Source organism: Leucopleurus acutus (genome assembly GCF_964270905.1).
Source record: "Leucopleurus acutus genome assembly, chromosome: 2".
Taxonomy (NCBI): Eukaryota; Metazoa; Chordata; class Mammalia; order Artiodactyla; family Delphinidae; genus Leucopleurus; species Leucopleurus acutus.
Window position 1 is genome coordinate 84,917,067 of NC_139143.1, and position 24,383 is coordinate 84,941,449.

Here is a 24,383-nt window from a genome sequence, read left to right on the forward strand (position 1 = left end):
CCGTGTGCCAAGAGCCCGTGCTCCACAACAAGAGAAGCCAGCGCAATGAGAAGCCCGCGCACTGCAACGAAGAATGGCCCCCACTCGCCACAACTAGAGAAAGCCCGTGCACAGCAACCAAGACCCAACGCAGCCAAAAATAAATAAATAAATAAATTTATTTAAAAAAAAAAGATCTGAGGGGAAAGAGAGAGAACACCAATATTTGTAGAGCAAGATCCTAAAAAGAGACCAGAGAGAGTGAGATCTAGAACTCATTTATTTATTTATTTAAAAAGTAATTTTTAAAAATTTATTTATTTAATTTATTTATTTTTGGCTGTGTTGGGTCTTCATTGCTGTGCGCGGGCTCTCTCTAGTTGTGGAGAGTGGGGGCCACTTTTCGTTGCGGTGCGCAGGCTTCTTATTGCGGTGGCTTTTCTTGCGGTGGAGCATGGGCTCTAGGCATGGGGGCTTCAGTAGTTGTGGCGAGCGGGCTCTAGAGCGCAGGCTCAGTAGTTGTGGCGCATGGGCTTCGTTGCTCCACGGCATGTGGGAACTTCCCGGACCAGGGCTTGAACCCGTGTCCCCTGCATTGGCAGGTGGATTCTTAACCACTGTGCCACCAGGGAAGCCCAAGAACTCAATTATTGTTAATGGTAAGCCTTTTTATTCCCTGTCTTGAGTTCTGAGGTAAAGAGGAGGAGATGGATAGTGACATAGACACATTGAGGAAATACCTATTGGGAAAACCTCTCTTGTCCATGAAGGTAGTTACATTTAGGTTGCAAAGCTGTGCCTGTGGATTAGACAGAAGCCAGCAATTACTTATGGAGAGATACATATGGCCTGAAGTGTCTTACTTCTTTCCATGAATAATATTTGGTTTTTCAGAAGAGTTCAGTTTTAACTTGTATTTCTCTTCCTTGGGCAGGAACTGAAACATTTGATCTTGGAGGCAGCAGATGGCTTTCTGTTTATTGTCTCATGTGAGACAGGCCGGGTGGTATATGTCTCTGACTCAGTGACCCCTGTTTTGAACCAGCCGCAGTCTGAATGGTTTGGTAGCACACTCTATGATCAGGTGCACCCAGATGATGTGGACAAACTTCGTGAGCAGCTTTCCACTTCGGAAAATGCCCTGACAGGTATGAGTTAATATGGATGGAAAATGAATAGCAAATTCTTTCTTCTTTTTTTTTCTGAGATAGAAGAGGTATTTTAACTCTTAAATTTTTTGATTGAATCTGGCAAAACTTTTAGAATTTTCTCCTTTAATGAATATAATCTGTTCTTTTTATCCACATGCAGGTAATATATTTTGTAGCTCATCTTTAGAAAATGTTTCATTAGTGACAATGCTTTTAAAAAGTTTACTTTGATCTTAATATTAGTGTAAATACACAGTAAAGGCCAAGCCTACAATAACCCCCACCCCCACCCCTCCAGCCATTCCAGAAGAATGAAATTATCCATTTTCTGTCTCATTTGTTGGGTAAATACCTGGTATTTTTTTTACCCAGTTGTGCTTGGCTTTGACTTGGTATTAGGTTCTATGATAGTAGATTTTTATTTTAGAGGGGGATGATTATCAGTGTGTAAGGTGTTTTCTTGGTTTTTTTTTGTATTTATACTATCTTTCTGTCTTGTTTTTGCCCCCACCTCCACACCCCCATTTAATGTTATTCAGTCCTTCTGCCCTAGTTTGGCTGAAGGAAACAAGTCACATCTGCTCCTAAGCGATCTAGAAAAAATTTTAATGTGGAAGCAGATTAGAACTGGTAATTAAAATAAAATCCATTATGGTCATATTAATGTTGGTATTTAGCTTTCATTTATGTTTTTATGGGTTTCATTTTCCTAATTCTTCTTTTTCCCAAAAGTTCCCACTGGTTTCTGTATAATAAAGGGAGGAACAATTTTAGCATGAGACAGATGGGTGTTTCTGTAGCATATAAAATTACTTGTTATTAAACCAGTGACATTCACTCCATGTGTGTGTGTGTGTGTGCATACGCACATGCATGTGTGTTTATAAAAATAATCAGATCTAAGGATATAGCCTTGCTCTTGCTTGCCAACTTTACCTACTTCTACTCCTGTCTTGCCTTGCACAAAGTTATTTCCAGTGCTTTGAACTGAAGAGTAAGTAAGATTCACTGATGGGAACAGAGGTGTTTTAGGCTTGAAAAAAATCCATCTCCTACTTGGCTTATTCTCTTATAAGCAAGGAGATTGGAGAGCATGAATAGGCTACTTACTTATCTTTGCCTCCAGTATCTCTCTCTCCCTCTTCCCCACACACAAGAATGTACTCCAGACTGTTCTTCACATCCTTCTTCAGGGCGTATCCTTGATCTGAAGACTGGAACAGTGAAAAAGGAAGGTCAGCAGTCTTCCATGAGGATGTGTATGGGCTCAAGGAGATCTTTTATTTGCCGTATGAGGTGAGTGTCAGGATGAGGATTGTGATTTGCCATAGGAAGAATTAAGAGCTGAGGGTTTGATTTCTGGTCAGAGGAGTTAAACTTCTAAATCCAAGATCCAGTTAGATTAAATTTAGCTCTCAAGATCCACGTGAGTTGTAACACAGAATAAAGCGTTAAGGAAACTAACATTTACTGAACTCCTCCTATGCCAAACATTATGATAGGTGCTTTGTGTCTGTCATCTCATTTCCCACAACTGCCCAATAGGGTAGAATTCATGGTTACTATTTTGCTGATTAAAAAAAAAAAAAAGACTCAAAGAAATTGACTTCCCAGGATTACATAGATAATGTTTGATACAGGATTTTATTCTAATCCATACTAGTTGGATGCCAATACCTATGTTTTTTCCCAGTATATCACGAGGCAACATCCATGTACTCAGACCATTTCTGCACCCCTCCTTTTTTTGTAGAAATTTAAGACTTTATTATGTCTTTCACTTAATATTTAGCATTAATAAATTATATACTATACATTTTAGGATTCTGAAGAAAGGATAGTGATACTTTTCTTCACAGCTAGAGAAAATACTTCTTAAAGTCACAAAATAAATTCAGGTTGTATAATGGAAATTGACTACATTGTACGAGAGGATGCTTCTTAGAAATGATGAATAGGATATTAAGAAAGGTTTCCTGGGGGAGTTTAAAAATTGAATATTATGTGGCTTAGTGGTTTAGAGTAGTTTCTGGACCCAGACTACTGGATTTATCACTTATCTTCTGAGACCTTGAGCAGATTAAATGACTGCTTTGTGTTTGCTTTTTTAAAAAATATTTATTTATTTATTTATTTATTTATTTATTTTTGGCTGGATCGGGTTGTAGTTGCAGCGCATGGGCTCTTTGTTGCAGTGCATGGGCTTCTCTCTATTTGTGGTGTGCAGGCTCCAGAGCACATGGACTCAGTAGTTGTGACGTGTGGGCTCTCTGGTTGTGGTGCGCGGGCTCCAGAGTGGGTGGTCTCAGTAGTTGTGGCTCACAGGCTTAGTTGCTCCACAGCATCTGGGATCTTAGTTCCCTGACGAGGGATCGAACCTGCGTCTCCTGCATTGGAAGGCAGATTCTTAACCACTGGACCACGAGGGAGGGTCCCCCTGCTTTGTGTTTTTATTTCTTCATCTAATATAGGGAGTTATATCAACCTCATAAAGTTGTTATAAGGATTAGATGAATAAATATATGTAAAGATGCTTAAAATAGTGCATGACACATGTAAAATTCTGTGTAAATTTTATTTATTATTAAAGAAGTGAAAGAAAGAAAGTAGAGGATGGGAGAGAGTGTTGCAATATGTGGACATGGCTAATGCAAAGACATAGGCAGGAACAAGATAAATAATAATGAAATGTAGCAAATAGATTGTGTTGCAGCATAGTGCTGGAGTCAACAAACCACAACTCTTTGTTTGTAAATAAATCTTTATTAGAACATAGCCATGCCCATTTGTTCGCATACTGTCTGTAGCTGCTTTTGTGCTATAATAGCAGAATTGACTAGTTGCAACAGATTGTATGGCCCACAAAGCTGAAAATATTTACTGTCTGGTCATTTACAGAAAAAGTATACTAACCCCTGATGTAGAGAATCTCTGCATTTGCAGAGCATGTAGAACATTTTGACTTAAAATTCTGGGACAGTTACAAGTTTTAGAAATACCAAACCTGACTTCTTTATCCTTCCTTGTTAGGGGCATTGTTACCAATTTTCTGTGTCAAGTTGTATTCAGAACCTGTTATCTGGCTGTTAACTGATGGAAGCTTCTTTGATAGTGTAGTGCAACTTTTTTTTTAATTTATTTTTTTATTGAAGTATAGTTGAATTACAGTGTTGTGTTAATTACTGCTGTGCAGCAAAGTGACTCATTTATACATATATATTTTCATATTCTTTTCCATTATAGTTTATCACAGGATATTGAATATAGTTCCCTGTGCTATACAGTAGGACCTTGTTGTTTATCCATTCTACATATACCAGTTTGCATCTGCTAATCCCAGACTCCCAATCCAGTCCTCTCCTACCTCCCTCCCCCTTGGCAACCTCCAGTCTGTTCTCTATGCCCCTGATTCTGTTTCTGTTTCATAGATAGGTTCATTTGTGTCATATTTTAGATTCCACATATAGGTGATATCATATGGTATTTGTCTTTCTCCTTCTGTTTTACTTCACTTAATATAATGATCTCTAGTTGCATCCATGTTGCTACAAATGGCATTTCATTCTTTTTTGTGGCTGCATAGTATTCCATTGTATATATGTACCACATCTTCTTTATCCATTCTTCTTTCAGTGGACATTTAGGTTGTTTCCATGTCTTGGCTATCGTGAAAAGTGCTGCTGTGAACGTAGGGGTGCATGTATAATACCCTTTTTTTTTTTTTTTTTTTTTGGTAGTACGCGGGCCTCTCACTGTTGTGGCCTCTCCCGTTGCGGAGCACAGGCTCCGGACGCGCAGGCTCAGTGGCCATGGCTCACGGGCCCAGCCGCTCCGCGGCATGTGGGATCTTCCCAGACCAGGGCACGATCCCGTGTCCCCTGCATCGGCAGGCGGACTCTCAACCACTGCGCCACCAGGGAAGCCCTATAATACCTTTTTGTTTTTTTTTTTTTTGTGGTACGCGGGCCTCTCACCATTGTGGCCTCTCCCATTGTGGAGCACAGGCCCCGGATGCGCAGGCTCAGTGGCCATGGCTCACGGGCCCAGCTGCTCTGTGGCATGTGGGATCCTCCCGGACTGGGGCACGAACCCGTGTCCCCTGCATCAGCAGGTGGACTCTCAACCACTGTGCCACCAGGGAAGCCCTATAATACCTTTTTGAATTATAGTTTTGTCTGGGTATATTCCCAGGAGTGGGATTGCTAGATCATATGGTAATTCTATTTTTAGTTTTCTGAGGAACCTCCATACTGTTTTCCACAGTGGCTGCACCAACTTACATTCCCACCAACAGTGTCGGAGGGTTCCCTTTTCTCCATACCCTCTCCAGCATTTGTTCTTTGTAGACATTTTAATGATGGCCATTCTGACTGGCATGAAGTGGTACCTCATTGTAGTTTTGATTTGCATTTCTCTAATAATTAGCGATGTTGAGCATCTTTTCATGTGCCTATTGGCCATCTGTATTTCTTCTTTGGAGAAATGTCTCTTTAAGTCTTCTGCCCATTTTTCCATTGAGTTGTTTGTTTTTCTGTTGAGTTTTATGAATGATAGTGCAACTTAATTGCTTTTAATCTCTCTGTTCATTGAAACAGGTGTGGCAGTAGCTCTGTGGACCCAGTCTCCATGAATAGACTGAGCTTTGTAAGAAACAGATGCAGGTGAGATCCTAAGCTGTAAAAATAAAAACCCAAAGGGATGGCCAAGTACCTTTAGAGATCGTCACATTTTCAACTATTTTACTATTGTACTTCCTTCAGCAGCCCTCACCCTCATCCCTCACTTCCCAGTTACTTTTTTTCTGGCAATATTTTCCTGAACTTCTAAAGCTTTTGCTCATCCTGTTTAAGGAAGTTACGCTACCACTTTACCTATTGATACTTTCTTCCTGCTGCAGTACCTTTCAGTTGCTTTACTTTGGCAAAGATAAAATATATGCTGGTCACTTTTGGGTGGGAAAGGTCCAAGTACAGTCGTCCTGTTTTATAAACACCCAGGAGCCTAAAGTTAAAGGTACTAAGCCAGCATTGCCTTTTAAATGTTACTGGGTAGGGTTTTCTCCTCACACCTGTAATTTTTCTAGGAATGGACTTGGCTCTGTGAAGGATGGGGAACCTCATTTCGTGGTGGTCCACTGCACAGGCTATATCAAGGCCTGGCCCCCAGCAGGTAGGAAAGTTGAATAGTGACTTCTTCCTGGGTGCAGCAAGTTCCTCACAGAGTCCAAGAAAGTTAGCTAATATTTATCATGTACCTGTAGTATATGAAATGTACTTTGGTATAAACTGTAATAGGAAAGAAAAAGTGGACTCCTTCCCTTCCTTTATGGATCTTATATTCCAGTTAGGGAGATGGATTACTCAGACTTGAAAATGACTTGGTGATGGCTGTGTCACAGAATGTAGTTTTTAAATGTCCAAATAGTAATGTATACTGAATACCTGTATCTAAGTATTTGTGTGCAAAGAAGCAGTTGACATTGAATGCTGTTGATTTGGGAAAGTTTTCTAAAGAAGGAGCAAGACTTGGATGGAGAAGCGGGTAAATGGCTTGATTGTAGTAACTTGTAAAGGGGATATTCTCTGCAAAGACTTTAAATCAGGATGTGAGCGGATTAATTTTACTAGAACTTGAAGTCAAAAAGGGAATGTGAGAAAAGTGGTTGGGGTACAAGGATCAGCCTTTTAACCTGGCTTGTCAGAGTTTCCAAATCGTAGCAGTTTTATTACCTCCCTGCTGGCTAGGTGTGCCTGGGAAGTGGGGGTTTTAGGGAGATAGAAACTAAGAGAGGCAAGGTGGTGTATTTTGGTAAAGGTTAAACTTTGGATTTGGAAAAACCTGGGTTTGATTCTGGCATTGTTATTTATTAGTGGTATAACTTAGGGTAAGTTGCTTGACTTGTATGGGAAAAAAAAACCCTCAATTTTCTCATCTATAATTTAGAGATAATATAACCCATATAGAGTTATTGTGAGGATTAGATTTAATGTAAGGAAAGCACCCAGCCTAGTGCCTGGCATATGGTAGGCACCCAATAAATGGTAGTTAAATGTAATTAAGAAAAATTAATTTTAAGTCATAATGAAGTTTGAACTTTTTAGTTTATATACTGTATAAACCATGCGTTTGAGATACACATGATCTTTTATACTTCTATGTAGCTCTCAAAGAAATACTATTTTTCTTGGTAAAAAGAAGAAAAATATGCAAAGAGTAGGGGGAAAGTGCATCCTTCTTCCCTTTCCACATGAACATTGAAACACTAGCTTGTCTCTTTTCCAAAGTACATAAATAACTATTGGTGTTTGGTTTAATCTCATTTTTGGTTGTTTGCTTACTTTGAAAGTCACAGGTTAGGCAAGACATCGTTCTCTGCCTGTGATATGGTCAAAGAGTAAATGACTGTCTTCATATGTATTTGGTTTGGCCAGCATAGTCTTTTAGAATACTTTGAGTGGGACCTGTACTCTGCAGTTTATTATAATTAATATGAGTATAATATATGAATTAATATATATAAAAGTACTTAAAATAGTACCTGATATATATGGTAAGTTCTTTGGGTTGTTTACCTTTCTTATCTTTCAGCAGTCTGTATTGTTTCATACCTAGTCTCTTCATACCTACATGTGTTTTAAATCTTTACATATCTGACTTTTGAAGGCAATTGAGTTTGAGATACCTGTTAAACCTTTTAACTTCACCTTCCTGAAGGTGTCTCCCTCCCAGATGATGACCCAGAGGCTGGCCAGGGGAGCAAGTTTTGCCTAGTGGCTATTGGCAGACTACAGGCAAGTATGAATTTTTCACATCTATATCACCCATTTTCAGTGGGAGAAAATCTCCTTCAGGATGTGTTCATGTTATTTTTTCTTTTACTCTCTAAATACAAATGAAGAATTCTGAAAAACTCCGAATATTTTGAGGAATATGGTATTCATAGTTAACATTGCTTCTCTTGGATTTAGCAGAAGCTGAAGAGAGTGAGAGAGAGAGATCTTTTCCTCTTTCATACTTTTAGCTTTGCAGTGCTGAATTTTCTATTTCCAACTAATTTCTTTTGCTCCTATACAATAGAAGAGAGATCTTTTCATTTTTCATTACATGACTAACAGTAGAGAATTGGAATTATTTTGATTCTCCTTATAAAAACAGATGTTTCTTGGTTACTTGGGAGTATAATTTTCCAATCTGAATAGTGAATACCACCTAGCTAAATGAAAGTAAGTGGGTTTCAGGTTGAATGAATTATTACCTTTCTTTACAAAGTTCGTGAAGAGTACATGTGTAGGAGTGGAGCTAGGCCTCATGCCCTATCTGTGATGATCACTTTTTCCTTTTTGGATGGGTTGTGAAAGTTTAAAAATTCCTAAAATTGGAAACCTGATGGGAAATACATCTGTAAAGAATGGTGTCATTTTATCTCATTTTTATCTCTTTTCTTTCAGGTAACTAGTTCTCCCAACTGTACAGACATGAGTAATGTTTGTCAACCAACGGAGTTCATCTCTCGACACAATATTGAGGGAATCTTCACTTTTGTGGATCATCGCTGTGTGGCTACCGTTGGCTACCAACCACAGGTGAGGAGCTGGAGCTATTACACCACTGATATTTAGGCTTCTGTTTTCCTTTTGCTATGCTGAGATTATTCAGTCGTATAATTCCAGAGATAACCAAAACATGTCAGCCCCAACTCAGAAAAAGAGATGATCCTAGTCTGTTGATAGCTAAATATAATTTCAGCTTCCTACCAAGGTTATCATCTGATCTAGAAAAATATGGCTTGTGAAAGCAGGCTGGAGCAGCAGGTACAGGTAATGTATTTCTTTTTTGTTAGTGATATTAATACAGATGATGATGCAAAAACTAGTTATAATGATTTGGCCACCTTTAGATAATTCATATAATCATCTAGTTGCATAGTAACCCATAAAGTATGCAAATTTAGCACCAGTTATTATGATTTATTTAGATATCTCATTCAGCAGACCAGGTAACTATGTCTGAATTGAGAAACAAGTCATTACATAAACTTTCAAAATTATAGCTGCCAGGAGGGACTTCTGTAAAGAGGTTGGTGCAAAAGAGATCTTGAAAAAGGAGAACAAAGTCAGAGAGCATTTACAGTACCTGATGCAATACCTGTTGTAAAGCTGTTGTTACCAACACAGCGTGGTGTTGGTGTAAGAATAGTTACATAGATCAGTAGATGAGAATCGAGTCTGTTCTCATATTTATGGTCAACTGATTTTCAACAAAGATGCCAAGACAATTCAAGGGGAAAAGAAGCTTTTCCAATAGATGGTGACGGAACAGTTGTATACTCATAGGCAAAACAAAACAGAAAGAACTTAGACTCTTACCTCACACCGTACACAGAAATCAACTCGAAGATATAAATGTGTAAGTGCCAAAGTTATAAAATGTCTAGAAGAAAATAGGATAAAATCTTTGTGATCTTGAGTTAGGCAAAGATTTTTTTTTTGGCCACGTTGTGCAGCTTGCAGGATCTTAATTCCCCCACCAGGGATTGAACCAAGGCCACAGCAGTGAAAGTGCCGAGTCCTAATGACTAGACTGCCAGGGAATTCCCTAGGCAAAGATTTTCTATATGACCCTAAAAGCATGATTCACAAAAGAAAAAATTTGGTAAGTTGGGTTTCATAAAAGTTAAAATTTGCCCTCTTAAAAGGGCATCATTAAGAAAGTGAAAAGACCAGCCATGAATTGGGAGAAAATATTTGTAAATCATATATCTGAAGAAGGATTTGTATCCAGACTAAAGAACTCTCAGAACTCATTAAGACAACCAGCCAGTAAAAAAGGGGCACAAGATTTGAATAGACATTTCACCAGAGAAGCAATATGAATGGCATATAAATAGTTGCTTGTCATTAGGAAAGTACAGATTAAAGCCACAATGAGATACCACTATATGCCCATTAGAATGGCTATCATCAAAAAGTACTGGCAGGAACATGGAGAAACAGAACCTTCATACATTGTTAGTAGATAAGTAAAATGGTATAACTACTTCGGAAAACCATTTTGGCAGTTTCTTTAAAAGTTAAACATACACTTACCCTACAAATTAGCAATTCCACTCCTAAGTATTTACCCAAGAGAAATGAAAACATACGTTCACACAAAGATTTATACACAGATGTTCATACCTGTATTATTCATAATAGCCAAAAAGTGGAATGTCCATTAACTAGTGAATGGATACACACTGTGTTATATCCATGTTAGAATATTTATGAGCAATAGAAGGGATATACTATTGATACATGGAACAACATAGATGAACTTCAAAAATATTGTGTTAAATGAAAGAAGCCAGACACAGAAAACTACCTATTGTATGATTCCATTTGTATAGAAAAGGCAAAACTGAAGACGCATAAGCAGATCAGTGGTTGGCCAAAGGATTAGGAGCAGGGATTGACTACAAACGGGCAGAAGGGCACTTTTGGGTGCAGTGGACGTGTTCTAAAACTGAATTGTGGTAATGGTTGTACAACTGTATAAATTTATTATAGGTCATCAAATTAGAATTATAAAATTCATTTAGAATGAGTGAGTTTATCTAAATTATACCTCAAATCTGTAAAAAATTCAGTTAAAATAAATGTACAATATCCTGAAAAAGAAGAATGCTCTAGAGGTCAGTTGTTTAGCAGATTCCATCTTTTTTTGTTTGTCTTTTTTATCCCCCCTCCACTCTTATCCATAATCTTAGGATAAAAGCAAGAGAAATGAAATCCAAGTCTCCTACTAATGGCCCAGGAAAGTTAGATGATCATAAAAGTGTCAATTTTACTCTTCTTTTTCTCTTTTAGGAACTCTTAGGAAAGAATATTGTAGAATTCTGTCATCCTGAAGACCAGCAGCTTCTAAGAGACAGCTTCCAACAGGTAACTTTTTTTCTTGGTTTGGATTGGAATAGTATTTTAATCTAATGTCTGTTATTACATTCATCCCACAAATATTTATTGACTGCTGATTAACCTAGTACTGTGGCAGGCCCTGCAGTTTTATGTACTTTAGTACTTAACCTGTATTTTTAAGAAACAGAAAAGGACCAGTACTTTGAAACTATGGATAATGTTCAAGGTATTTTTGTTTGGCTTTGGCTACTCAGTGTCTTATATCCAAGGGGCTGTCTTTAAAGTATTTAAAATATTCTACACTTCACTGAACAGTGGATAGTAGTTGAAAAATTCATTTCATGGTTCTTTTATAGATAAGTGAAAGTTGGCTCTTAATTGTAAGCAAACTCTTAATTTCAGGCCCTAGATCCTGAAAACATCTGGCGAATTTAATTTCAGGACAGGCTTGGCTTTCGATAGTAGCTCTTACTTTATATTAGACTGGTTAGTTTTCCTCTTTAAACCTCAATAGTGTTTTTACTGATACAATGGGTATATAAGATAAAGCATTTAAAGCACAAAGGCCAACTTCTAGAGGAAATCAGACAATGGCAGTAAAAAGTCTCTCTGTCTCTAATTCCTCAGCATCACCTGTCCCATCCACTCACATTCCATGTACGGGTAGACTTTTTTTTTTTTTTTTTTTTGTAGTGTAGTCTTAGAAAAGCTATTCTGACTTCTGTTGAAACCATTCAAAGCTAAGGACATGGACTTCTGGCAGTGCGAGATGTTGTACAGTATATTTTAAATCCATGAAATTCATAATTCTCACGCCTAGGGCCACAGAGTATCACTTTATCATTTCTAGAAAAATGTTTATTCCAAAGCAATGGGCCATATATACACTCTGTAATCTCATGGTTTTTATTCTGACATCAGTTGCTGCTATGATAGTAGAGTACAGAAGCAAAGGTACTTTTTAATGTGCAGACTAGTTGCTGCTTACTAGTTGCTGATATCTAGATTTTGATGTTTCTTATGTCTAGATGGATTTGTATTTCTTTTTGCTTTTCAGTACATAAATTTAGTTGCTATTTCCAGTGAAGGTTGTTTTTCTCTTTTTTTTTTTTTCTTCCCATTTTGGTTCTTGTCATGCTTTGTTTCACATTTGATTTTTTAAAATTTTATTTATGTATTTTAAATGTGCCATTTTATTATTGCTAAGTGAAGTATGTCCCGTTTTCTGTTATAATTATTTCTCAGTCAGATTGTAATGTCAGCGGTTACTGCCACACTCTTGTCAACTTAAACACAAATGTTATCACTTAACTTTTTCTTAAAAAGCAATTTAAAGTGTAGGTATTTTGAATTACTGGGCTTATACTTCATTGGCATGAATATGTACAGTAATAATCAGGTTTCAAATCCAGTACTTAGTTTGTATACAAATGTAATGATGTTCGTTGTGCATATATTATACAGTGAGCACATGTATTAAAGACTGCATATTATTGTTTAAATGTAGATGTTCATATCTCATTTCTTTTTTATAATGTTAAATAAATGTTCTTAAAAAAAAACACATAGCCTACTGCTTGACATATAGTAAATACCAAATGTTAGCTGCTAATATTATTTTTTTTACTGTTAAGGAGGGCATTCAAAAGATTATTTTCTGTTCTTTGAGATTAGAAACTAAACTGATCTAAAATTGCTTTCTTTTAAAAAATAAAAGCAAAACAAAACTAAAGCCAACTTAGTTTTATTTATAGAAACCTGCATGGGTGCTATGAAAACAAATTCTCAGGCTTGGCAGGAAAAGCTAGGATTGAGGGGCAACATATAAGCTATGTTCAGTGTCATTAAACTTATAAACTCCTAGTAAATTTGCTAGATCAGTGTATCTTTAAGGGACTTTCTAAAGGAAGTGGGGAAAGGTAGTCTTTTCTCTCCTGGAATAATTGTTACTCCTGTTTGATATTGACAAGAGTGGTTAGATAGCTTGGGACTCTGAGAAGAAACATGATAAATATACCTCCTTATTGTTTAGTCACTTATTGTTACTCCCCAAAACAACAAAATGTTGTTTTGTTAGTAACATTGCAAGAGACTGTTACTTCAAGGACAGTGACACAAGGATCTTAAGGTTGTAAATGTCTAAAGAAAATTTTTTGTGGGTTTCAACTGATAGCATGAAAACTTTTTCAGGTGGTGAAGTTAAAAGGCCAGGTGCTATCTGTCATGTTCCGGTTTCGGTCTAAGAACCGAGAATGGCTCTGGATGAGAACCAGCTCTTTTACTTTCCAGAACCCTTACTCAGATGAAATTGAGTACATCATCTGTACCAACACCAATGTGAAGTATGTACCATAAAGACCTTTTCCAATGTTGGGATTTCTCACGGGCCAAGTCTGCTTAGCCTTATCAGGTTACCTCCTCTTCTACTTTTCTAGTAGTAAACACCATTATTTCTTCATCTTCCAACTTCTTAGAATTTGGGGTAGTTCATCCAGGTAGAGTAAAATTTTTTTTAATTTAATTTTTTACTAGAGTATAGTTGACTTATACAGGTAGAGTAAAATTTTAACAAACAGTAGCTTAGAGACTAGATTCTGAAATGTGAAGGGTTTGGTCAGTTGACCTTTGAACAACATGAGTTTGAACTGTGTGGGTCCACTTATATGCAGATTTTTTTCAGTAGTAAATACTACAGTACTACGTGAGCTGCATATACGGAGGGCTGACTATAAGTTATACTCAGATTTTCGACTGCTCAGAGCGTCGGTTCCCCTAACCCCCATGTTATTCAAGGGTCAACTGTATTTCAAATTTGTTTCAACCCTTTTTAGAAAGGATTTTTTGTTGTTGTTGTTTTTGTTTTGTTTTGCGGTACGCGGGCCTCTCACTGTTGTGGCCTCTCCCGTTGCGGAGCACAGGCTCCGGATGCGCAGGCTCAGCGGCCATGGCTCACGGGCCCAGCCGCTCCGCGGCATGTGGGATCTTCCCGGACCAGGGCACGAACCCGCGTCCCCTGCATTGGCAGGCGGACTCTCAACCACTGCGCCACCAGGGAAGCCCAGGATTTTGTTTTTTATACACCAGTGTATCACTCTAGTCTGACAGGAATTGTTTCTAGAGCAGGTATCTGCAAACTTTCTGTAAAAGACCAGATACTAAATATTTTAGCATTATGGGGCATACAGTCTCTATTGCAGCTTCTCAATTCTGCTGTTACAGCACGAAAACAGTTCTAGACAAATGAAATGGATAAAGATGGCTGTGTTCCAGTAGACTTTTATTTACAAAAGCAGGCAACGGACTGGATTTGGCCCACGGACCATAGTTTGCTTTAGAGCATAGCTATATTCACTCTTTTGTTAGCTTCTGTTTCTCTGTTCCTTGATTCTTTTCTCTTTGAAATTTCTCAGCTTTGTAAGAAACAATTTTATTAAAATAGATTTCATATACCGTACAGTTTACTCATTTAAAGTGTACAGTTTCTTAAGTATGTCACAGGGTTGTGCAAGTATTACCACACACACAAAAAAACTATTACCTCCAAAGAAATCCTGTACTAATTAACGGTCATCCTCCCCAAGCCGTATGTAACAACTATTCTATTCTGTGTCTCTATAAATTTGCCTGTTCTTATAAATGGAAACATATAATATATGGTTCTTTTATGACTGGCCTCTTTCACTTAGTATAATATTTTAAGGATCATCCATGTTGTAGCATGTATCTGCACTTCATTTCTTTTTATTGCCAAATAATATTGCTTTGTATTGGTATACCACATTTTGTTTATCCACTCATCAGTTGATGGATATTGAGTTGTTTACACTTTCTGGCTACTAAGACTGCTGCTATGAACATTTGTTTACTAGTTTTTGTGTGGATATGTTTTTATTCTCTTTGGTATATACCTAGGAGTAGAATTGCTGGGTCACATGGTGACTCTATGTTTAATCTTTTGAGGAACTCCCAAACTGTTTTCCAAAGCTGCTGTACCATTTTACATTCTCATCAGCAATGTATGAGGGTTCCAGCTTCTCCATATTCTTGCTGTCTTTTTTTATTGTACCCATCCTAGTGGGTGTCGGTTGTCAAGGTACTTCTTTTCCATTTAATCTATCTGTGTAGAATTGGCCTTAAACCCACGTGTGAAGATCTAATTATGAATAATTAGCAAGTGTGAATAATATCGGTGACAACATTGAGTCTCTCTCCTCCAATTCAACTTTTAGGGCTTGTAAAGTTTAGTTCTTTGCTAATTAATTTTAGTATAACTGAGTGGATTCAGTTAGAAATTTTCATTAACTTAGGACTCAGGTCATTGTAGTTTTTTGGGGTTTTGATTTTGTATCTTTATATTACAGAACAACAACTGTTTTGTATTTCTGTTTTGCTTAAGTTTTGAAATGTGTAAGTCTTTTTAAGAAGTTGTTTCTGGAAATAATGGCTTTCCCCATTTTTGCATACTACAGTTTTTCCCACTACAGTAGGTTTTAGTTGATTCTTAATATTTTATTTTGTAATAAATACTCTTTGTAGAAAATTCGGAAGGTATTGAAAATAGTAAAGAGAAGGAAAAAAATTCTCACTATCCAGAAATAGTCTTTGTTAATGTTTCATTGTGTACTTTCAGTTTTTTACTTATGCTTTTTTTAAAACACAATATATGGATATACAACATATACATACACACATCCACAACGACTAGGTATTGAATACCTGGAAGGAGTTAGAGCCCAAACAGGATGAACTCTTGTTGCATAGGACATAGTTTCTATTTGTACCATGTTTTCTGTAGTGTGAATTATTTGCTGAATCTGAAGTTACAGGTTATCATAGGATTGGACTTGAAAGGGGAATTGATCAGTGATTACCCCATGTACAGGTGAATCTATAATGTCTTATGTACAAACAGAGTCAGATACTTTTTTTTTCTTTGTTCTCTCTACTCTTCATTTTCCTAGGAACTCTAGCCAGGAACCACGGCCTACACTGCCCAACACAATCCAGAGGCCACAGCTAGGTCCCACAGCTAATTTATCCCTGGAGATGGGCTCAGGGCAGCTGGCACCCAGGTGAGAAATGGTCAGAGAATCATTTATTGAGCAGTGACTAGCCTGGGGTGGTGGCCATATACAGTCCCACTTTTTTGTTTGTTTTAAGCCCTTTCCCCAGATTCTTTTTAAAAATCTCTTTTCCCGTTTCTCTCTTTACTTGCCTTTAACATATAGGCAGCAGCAACAGCAAACAGAATTGGATGTGGTACAAGGAAGAGATGGACTAGCCAGCTACAATCATTCCCAGGTTAGTGTGTCTTCTTTGAAGGATGGTGAGCATTTCCTTAAGAAGTATCCCTGAGAGCCAGTTAGAGTATATTTGTATCTTTACATGAATTTTAGGGTTATTGAGTTGTCATGTTAAACCTTCTTGGTTATTTTTATCATTGTATTTCCACAGGTTTCTGTTCAGCCTGTGACAACCACAGGGCCAGAACACAGCAAGCCCCTCGAGAAGTCAGAGGGTCTATTTGCCCAAGATAGAGATCCAAGATTTTCAGAAATCTACTCCAACATCAATACGGGTATGTTTCTTCTTTATTCTCATTTTAAATTCTCATTTTCATCACTTACTGATGGGCCTACAATTGCCCAATCAGTAGTCTCCCAGTATATTTCCATTTAATCCTAATACCTCGTGAGTAAATAAGAACTTGCTGAACTAATATACTACAGCCCCTTGACTGGCCCTCCCCCAACTCCTTTTGGTCCACAGATCAGAGTAAAGGCATCTCCTCCAGCACTGTCCCTGCCACCCAACAGTTATTCTCCCAGGGCAACACATTCCCTCCTACCTCCCGGCCGGCAGAGAGTTTCAGGTGAGCCCCACATGTGTGTGCTACTTTACATGGCAACTGAGGGATTCAGTTACTGAATCCAAGTTTTATTCTTCCCTAACTTTCTCTGGTTATTTCAGACAAAGCAGTGGAACTTGTAGGCCTAGGATGAGACAAGCTTGTTTTTCTTCCTCCTTTTTCTTTGCACCTGTCCTGTTGCCATGTTCTAGGTTCCATCTCTGTGTGTCCTGATCAGTGTGTGACTGTCAGTCTTTCTCATCTTTTCCAAATTCTGTTATCAAGTTTTTCTTAACCCCAGGGAGTCAAGGGAATCTAGGTATAGCACTAGATTGTCCTGTGATTCCTAGATTCTGTGATAAATGCACCTTTTAAATCCTTACCTCACTATTTGTTCACTCCTAGAAATAATGGTCTGGCCCCTCCTGTAACCATTGTCCAGCCATCAGCTTCTGCAGGGCAGATGTTGGCCCAGATTTCTCGCCACTCCAATCCTACCCAGGGAGCAGCCCCAGCTTGGACCCCTAGCACCCGCCCAGGCTTCTCTGCCCAGGTAAACCTTCTCATCTGTCTGTCCCTTGTGTATTTTTTGTTTGCTTGGTTAGGCTTTTCTACATATGTAAAATTATTGCTGTCTGTCTTAGACATCTTCTTTCCACCCCTCCATCCCCTTCCTTCCAATTTTTATCTTTATTGGGAGCAGCTAGATAATTAAAAACCATAGATAATACAAACATCTCAGAGTCCATGGTTTTCACATTCACCTTAAATCAAAAATTGCTCACAAACATCTTGAACAGGTTTCAGTTCCAGATTTGTTTTGGAGTAAATTCTGAGAAGTTTCCACTTTGGTTAGGGCTACAAAATACAGGGACAAAGGAGAAAATTAATCACTAATTTATACACAGTGATATCTATTTACCAAAATAAAAAAAATTGTGTTGAAAAATCCTCATATAGTATATATATGTATATATAAAATATATGTTAAGGCTAAAGCTAATGTCCTGTCATATGTTGATATATACTTATATTGCTAAGTAATACTTAAATAAAAAAGCCAAAACCAGAAGTAAGCTCCAGAATTATTATATGCAGTATGACCTCATTGTATAAAAAATGCATAGGAAAATAAAAACTGGAAGAAGTTATCCAAAAATGTTAACCATGGGTCTTTGGTGGTAGAATTATGGATGATTATTTCCTTTTTATTTTCCTTCCTTTTGAAAATATCCCACAGTACATATGCATTAATATTGTAGTGAGAAAAATGTTTAGTTTCCAAAAAAAAAAATCATTAGGAACAAATAAATGTGGTACAGACTAAATAAAATGATACAAAGTGTTTTTTCTCTATATATAATGCTATACTATTATTAATACCTCTAGTTTTTGTATAACTTTACAGTTTATAAAATGCTTTCGGTTAAGTCATTTTCGTTTAATTCTCACAACTCTAAATAAACGTGTACTGTTACTAATCCCATAGTTCTTTGTTTTTTGCAATTTATCACGTGTCTAAAAATAGTGTCAAGGGAGATTGGGAGTTAATTGGAAGAAATATACAATGGCATATAAGTAATGAGCTTGGCTCAGAAGAATCCAGTGATTGACAGAGGTAACATTAACTCTCACAGGAATGGCCTGTGCAATAATATTAATGTTCCATTTGTTCTCTACCCCTTTCTTTCTTTTAGCAGGTGGCTACCCAGGCTACAGCCAAGACTCGTTCTTCCCAATTTGGTGTAGGCAACTTTCAGACTCCATCCTCCTTCAGCCCCATGTCCCTCCCTGGAGCTTCCACTGCATCACCTGGTGCCACTGCCTACCCAAGTCTCACCAATCGTGGATCCAACTTTGGTGAGTTCAGACTAGAAGGAGAAATATCACACCACTAAAGTGAAAGGATTTTGGGCTTCCCTGGTGGCGCAGTGGTTAAGAGTCTCCCTGCCAATGCAGGGGACACAGGTTCGAGCCCTGGTCCGGGAAGATCCCACGTGCCGCGGAGCAACTAAGCCCGTGCACCACAACTACTGAGCCTGCGCTCTAGAGCCCGCAAGCCACAACTATTGAGCCCGCGTGCTTAGAGCCTGTGCTGCACAGCAAAGAGAAGCCACTGCAATGAGAAGCCCGCGCACCACAACGAAGAGTAGCCCCCGCTCGTCGCAACTGGAGAAAGCCCGCGTGCAGCAATGAAGACCCAGTGCAGCCAAAAATAAATAAATTTATTTTAAAAAAAAGAGAGAGAAAGAATTTCGTAGTTAAAATTGCTTGCTTTTGTCACGGCTGTACTGACCTAACAAGGTGACAGTCCATTTGGAATATAAAACATACCCACATGAAAAAGACTTCAGCACATATAACAAAAAGCATGTAAAGTATTATAAATTTAATAATATGCAAGTATAGTGTGAATGAGCAAAGGACTCTTTGGAAAGGGTACCTAGAGAAGAAAAATGAATCTGAGACCAGGGTTTGAAATAGAAGAGGCATTGATTTGCAGAAAGAAGGGCAGAAAGTGTCTAGGTAAAATTAATTATTTGCATGTGATAATATGCTAGTTTCTCCTCTCTAGTGGAGTTAGCAGATTGAAGTTGTTTATTCTTCCTTGCTGTATTTTTAGCTCCTGAGACTGGACAGACTGCAGGACAATTCCAGACACGGACAGCAGAGGGTGTGGGTGTCTGGCCACAGTGGCAGGGCCAGCAGCCTCATCATCGTTCAAGTTCTAATGAGCAACATGTTCAACAGCCATCAGCACAGCAACCTGGACAGCCAGAGGTCTTCCAGGTGAGAGGGTGAACAGACTTCAGAAAACCAGAAACTGGGAGAGAGTCAGGGAGGAGAGACAGAGAAGAAAGCATGCATGGATTCAGGTGTTTGATTGAGGTTAGTAAGAAGAGAAGAAAAGAGTCAAGACATATAGGAATAGATGTCATTAATTGAAAAGATTGTGAAGTTAGTGTGCTGCACAGCCTTTGACCAGACCGTCGTTAGTGATGTGAAGCGCCATGTGAAGACATCAAAAAAAGTAATTTTGGCCCATTCACGGAGAACCGTGTGCCTGCTTGATAGTACTTTAGGTATAAAAATACTGAATACAGCTCTAAAGGTCTATTTACATACATCCTGAGGGGACTGCAAGAGTCAGCGGAGTAATCTCAGGTGGGACAAAGGAGGAGCTTAGTTTAAAACACAGGTCGAAAGAAGGCAAAACAAGGTTTTGGTGGAAAACATAATAGGATAAGAGATATTCCATATGTATCCAGAGGGGGGTTTTATGAAATGTGACAAGCAGATTTTTCTCCTTTTGAAAATACTGAGGTCTAGAAAAGAGGGAAAATGTGGAACTGTAGGAGGAAGACAGAGAAGGAACTAGGAAAAAAGGTTGTCATCTAAAGGAGTCATTGTTGCTGGGAGTAAGGAAGGCTAAGAGAACTCAGCACAGCAGAAACTCTCTGGGGCCAGAGATGACAGTTCAGGGGAATGTTGGGAGGCAGCTTGATAAATGTAAAGGATCAAGGTGTGTGACCCAAACTTATTCTTTTTCACTTATTAGGAGATGCTGTCCATGCTGGGAGACCAGAGCAACAGTTACAACAATGAAGAATTTCCTGATCTAACTATGTTTCCCTCCTTTTCAGAATAGAACTATTGGGGTGAGGATAAGGGGTGGGGGAGAAAAAAAGATCACCATTTGTTTTTAAAAAGCAAATCTTACTATAAACAGAATAAAAGTTCCTCTCCCTTCCCTTCCCTCACCCCTGATGTATACCCCCTTTTCCTTCTGACCTTTCCCTTGTCTTCCTTGTTTCTCTCTGAGATAACATTTATAGAAGAAATGGAGTTGAATCCTCAAGGCTTTGGGGACCCTTTGAAAAATTGAGACTGGATAAGGTTAAGAATGCCTTTCCTTATGTCTCCTGACCAGAAATTTTGTGCAGAGATGATTTGTGCTGGGTCAAGGGGCAGGTTAGAGAACCTGGCATCCACTATTTGTCTTGGATAATATGGCTTATTTCTGGAAAGAAATTCTCAATAAGGTGGAGGAGGGGAGAAATGTCCTCATGTTTGAGGACCATGAAGCATGGTAGGTATACATGGGGCTTTAGGAAGTGAGCATAGGCTCTTTCTGCTGCCTGTGAGCAATTCCTCTGGAAAGAAACATGAGTAAGGAAGTGTGAGAGAGAGAGGGAAAGAGAGAGAGAGTGTGTGTGTGTGTGTGTGTGTGCGCGCGTGCATGCATGCATGCATGTGCACATGTGTGTGCATGAGCACGTGCACGTTTGTTTCTGTGTTTCTTTCTCCCTGTTGGGGAGTTATGCAAAATTTGTCCCAGATTTTGTCTTTCTTTGTGTTTTTTAAAGAGTCCTAAGGAGTTAACTCTTCCAGGTATTTTCCACTTAGTATTGCAGCCAAAGAGTATTTAAATAAATGTCTTTGCTGCACTTATATCTATGCCCAGCCAATAGGCAACTATAAGCAAATATATAAAGTCTTCTATTGAAATCGTTGGTTTCTCATCGAACACATATAGTGATAAAGATGGGTCATTCCTGATTTTGGTGCTCTCACCTTATATGGAAGATCTGTAAACATTACAGAAGTAGGCTGGCAAGATAAACACTTTTAGAAACCCCCTACTTGGCCATAATGATAATGCTGCATTTTTCTGTCAGAATCACATATGATGTGTGTTCTGTAGAGGTTATATATGCATGGAAACTCAACTTCTTGGATTAGCAGTCCCAGTGAAAATCCTCACTGGTGGAGTTTAAACCAAATACCAAGCCTTCTTGCAAAGTAACCTCTTTCATCCCATTCTCAAAGTATCCAGTCTGCAAGAAACGGAGATTTAGGTCTCTTCTGGGCCTGTTGTTCTTTCCTCTTTGCTCCCTTTCCAATCTTGAGATTGGATTTTGCTTTATAGTACAAGTGTAATAAATCCATGTGATAGATGGGACCTGGACTCCCATCCCGACAGGGTCACTTAGCAATTAACTATAGCCATATAAACGCGGATACAGGTTACTACTCTCACTCTTTCCCTTCCTCAGGTAACAGCCATGTGTATCGGCCTTTTTTTGTTTATTTGTTTGGCTCAGGCCAGTATCTTAAGTGCAAGATTGAATAAGGAGAAGACATACTAAATGTAGCCATAGGGGACTGAGGAACATAGGTGGCCTTGGAGAGGCTGAAAGAATGTCATTAGGTTTCCCTCCCTTTTGTCTCCAATCTGGTGCCAGGTAGTGGAATGGAAAAGGAGACAGTTTATTTTTTTATTCTATGTGCACACATACAATATACATATATATTTATATCACAGTTTAAGAAACCAAAAAGTTGAGTTTCCAATGAAATCCTTGTTTTTTAATAATCAGCTGTTTTTAAATGTGATCAGGACTATAATATTGTACAGTTATTATAGGGCTTCTGGGGAAGGGGAGGGGCGGGAGAAGATGCTCTGGGGGTTTTGTTTCTGCTTTTCCTTCAGGGTTTTATTTTTGATTGTTTTTTTTTTTTTCCTTGTTGGCCATTTCTGTACTGCTGGCATCTGTGCTGAGCCTTACAGTGGCAAAAATAATGACATGTAGCAAAGATTTTAAAACAAAATATTTTTTCCTTTTGTAAACTTTCCTGTGTTGTGTGATCTTGATTGCGGCTTTATTATTCCTTCCCAGCTCATAAACAACAAACACCCACAACTAGTTGAATCCATAGCTTGCGCTTCAAATATACAAACATAAAAGCACAGCATGTCTATAATTTCAGGAATCAGAAATCATAGGGCTCTGATCACTCAGCGTTCCTTGGTTGTCCTCCTGATCTTGACTCATTCTGAGTAAAATCATCAGAAACATCTGACCATGGGATGGGGGGTGGGGGATTGCTCAAGTCCTTGGGAGAGGGGGAAAGTTGGGACTTGAGACCAATAGGGCACTTCTGGATTTAAAGGTATTAAGAATGGGGAAATTTAAACTATTCAGGTCTAGACCTAGTTTCCCTCTAGGACAATGTGTTTCATTAGGAAATTTAAAAAACCCATAAGCATAAGCCTGTGTTCTTGAGGGTCTATGTGTGTAATCCAGCTAGAAACTGACTCTAGATCCCATGTGTTATCCTTTTTGTTCCCAGGACCCCTTTTCCTCTTCGCACACATCTGTTTATGGAAGAAAATGTTTGGGGTTGTGGTTTAGGGACTGAACTAGATTCTTATGATCTGTCACATGCCTGGATGTTGAGGGAAGCATTTGGTGAAGCTCATATGACTGGACCTGGATTGGGGATTTTAATAATTGAGACAGATAATGTTCATCATCCCACCATCTGAGAGTTGTAGCAACAAAGAAGTCACATGTGAATTTGTCAGTGCTTATGGCATTGATTCAAGTGCTGTCATAAATAACCAGGAATACTGTTTCTGGTTACTTTTAGAACTGGTTTCATCTGGACTTTTCTTGATGTATCCTTCCTCAGCAAAACCATGTTAGTCTGGGGAAGATATTCCCCTGCCTGGAAGCAATGACAACTTTTAGTCAACAAGTTTATAAAATACAAATGATTTTGGAGCCTGTGACTTCCCTTACATACTTTTTTCTAGCCTTTTGTGTTCATTTCCTCATCCCTCATGTGAGGGTCAGACATATTGGAAAACTGAGGTTTCAAAGTTGGAGAGATTAATAACAGGAAAGGGACTGGAAAGTTTTAATCCCCTAGTGTAATAATATTTTGTCCACGAAAGAGAAGGTAAGCCGCAACTTGGATAATATGTATTGAGGTATTTTTTTTGTCTGCTCTCAAAGGCAGGCAGCCACGTGAAACTAAATACCTAACTCTCTGCCCTGGCACACATGCTCCACATGCGCACACAGAAACGATGCAAATCTGCTGCCTCCTTCCCTCCTCCCTAATCCCCCTCTCTCAGCATTTCTATCTCCACTGCCCTCCCCATCCAAATTTTCCAGCCAACAGCTACAGTTGACTTCCGCAATCCTGGTGGAATAAATCCAGCACCCCTAGTCATCCGCCCACATTATCCACACTTCTCTGCTGAGACGAGCCCAGAGAACAGATCCCCATCAGCAGGTAACATTTTCAACTTCCTAGATCTTTTAGCTTCTCATTCCTTTCAGTTCTCCATTTTAAGGAATATTAGGAACGTAGTGACTTGGGGATCAAAATGAACTTTATAGGCTTTGCAGATGAAAACAGTGATGCCCTTCTTAGGTTATTTCTTGGCTAAGTAAAATTTGCCTGGAAATCTTTAGGACTCCTTTTACGGTTTGTTTGTATGTATACATGGTTATTAGTGAAAGCAAAGAATATAGGGCATCCTTTACCCATCCCTCAAGGAGTGACCTCTCAGGGTTGGTTTTTTTTGGGGGGGGGGGAGGTGTGGGGGTGGGTGGGCAGGTACCAAAAGGGTTAACTTACTAGCAGGGGGGAGGAGTAGTGCAGGGAGGTGGTAGCTCAGTAAGGTCTTCCTGCTGTTTGAGACATCCCAAAGCCCTT

General features: G+C 38.7%; 1 protein-coding gene across 6 annotated transcripts in view; it reads left to right on the plus strand.

The window, feature by feature from the left end:
• ARNT (aryl hydrocarbon receptor nuclear translocator) overlaps positions 1-22,713 on the plus strand; it is a 62,649-nt gene extending 39,936 nt beyond the window's left edge. For 2 of the 6 annotated variants that reach the window (XM_082833666.1, XM_082833668.1), the window contains 16 exons: positions 914-1,127; positions 2,324-2,426; positions 5,726-5,791; positions 6,214-6,299; positions 7,845-7,921; positions 8,579-8,713; positions 10,976-11,050; positions 13,214-13,365; positions 15,985-16,095; positions 16,252-16,324; positions 16,478-16,601; positions 16,793-16,895; positions 17,277-17,424; positions 18,569-18,731; positions 19,495-19,661; positions 20,431-22,713. In XM_082833666.1, coding sequence (XP_082689792.1) covers positions 914-1,127; positions 2,324-2,426; positions 5,726-5,791; positions 6,214-6,299; positions 7,845-7,921; positions 8,579-8,713; positions 10,976-11,050; positions 13,214-13,365; positions 15,985-16,095; positions 16,252-16,324; positions 16,478-16,601; positions 16,793-16,895; positions 17,277-17,424; positions 18,569-18,731; positions 19,495-19,661; positions 20,431-20,520 — 1,887 coding nt within the window. In that variant the 3' untranslated portion in view covers positions 20,521-22,713. Of the gene's footprint in view, positions 1-913; positions 1,128-2,323; positions 2,427-5,725; positions 5,792-6,213; positions 6,300-7,844; positions 7,922-8,578; positions 8,714-10,975; positions 11,051-13,213; positions 13,366-15,984; positions 16,096-16,251; positions 16,325-16,477; positions 16,602-16,792; positions 16,896-17,276; positions 17,425-18,568; positions 18,796-19,494; positions 19,662-20,430 lie in introns of those variants that run through there. The other 4 variants (XM_082833667.1, XM_082833669.1, XM_082833670.1 and 1 more) reach the window with 3 other exon arrangements.
• Positions 22,714-24,383: the final 1,670 nt, after the last annotated feature.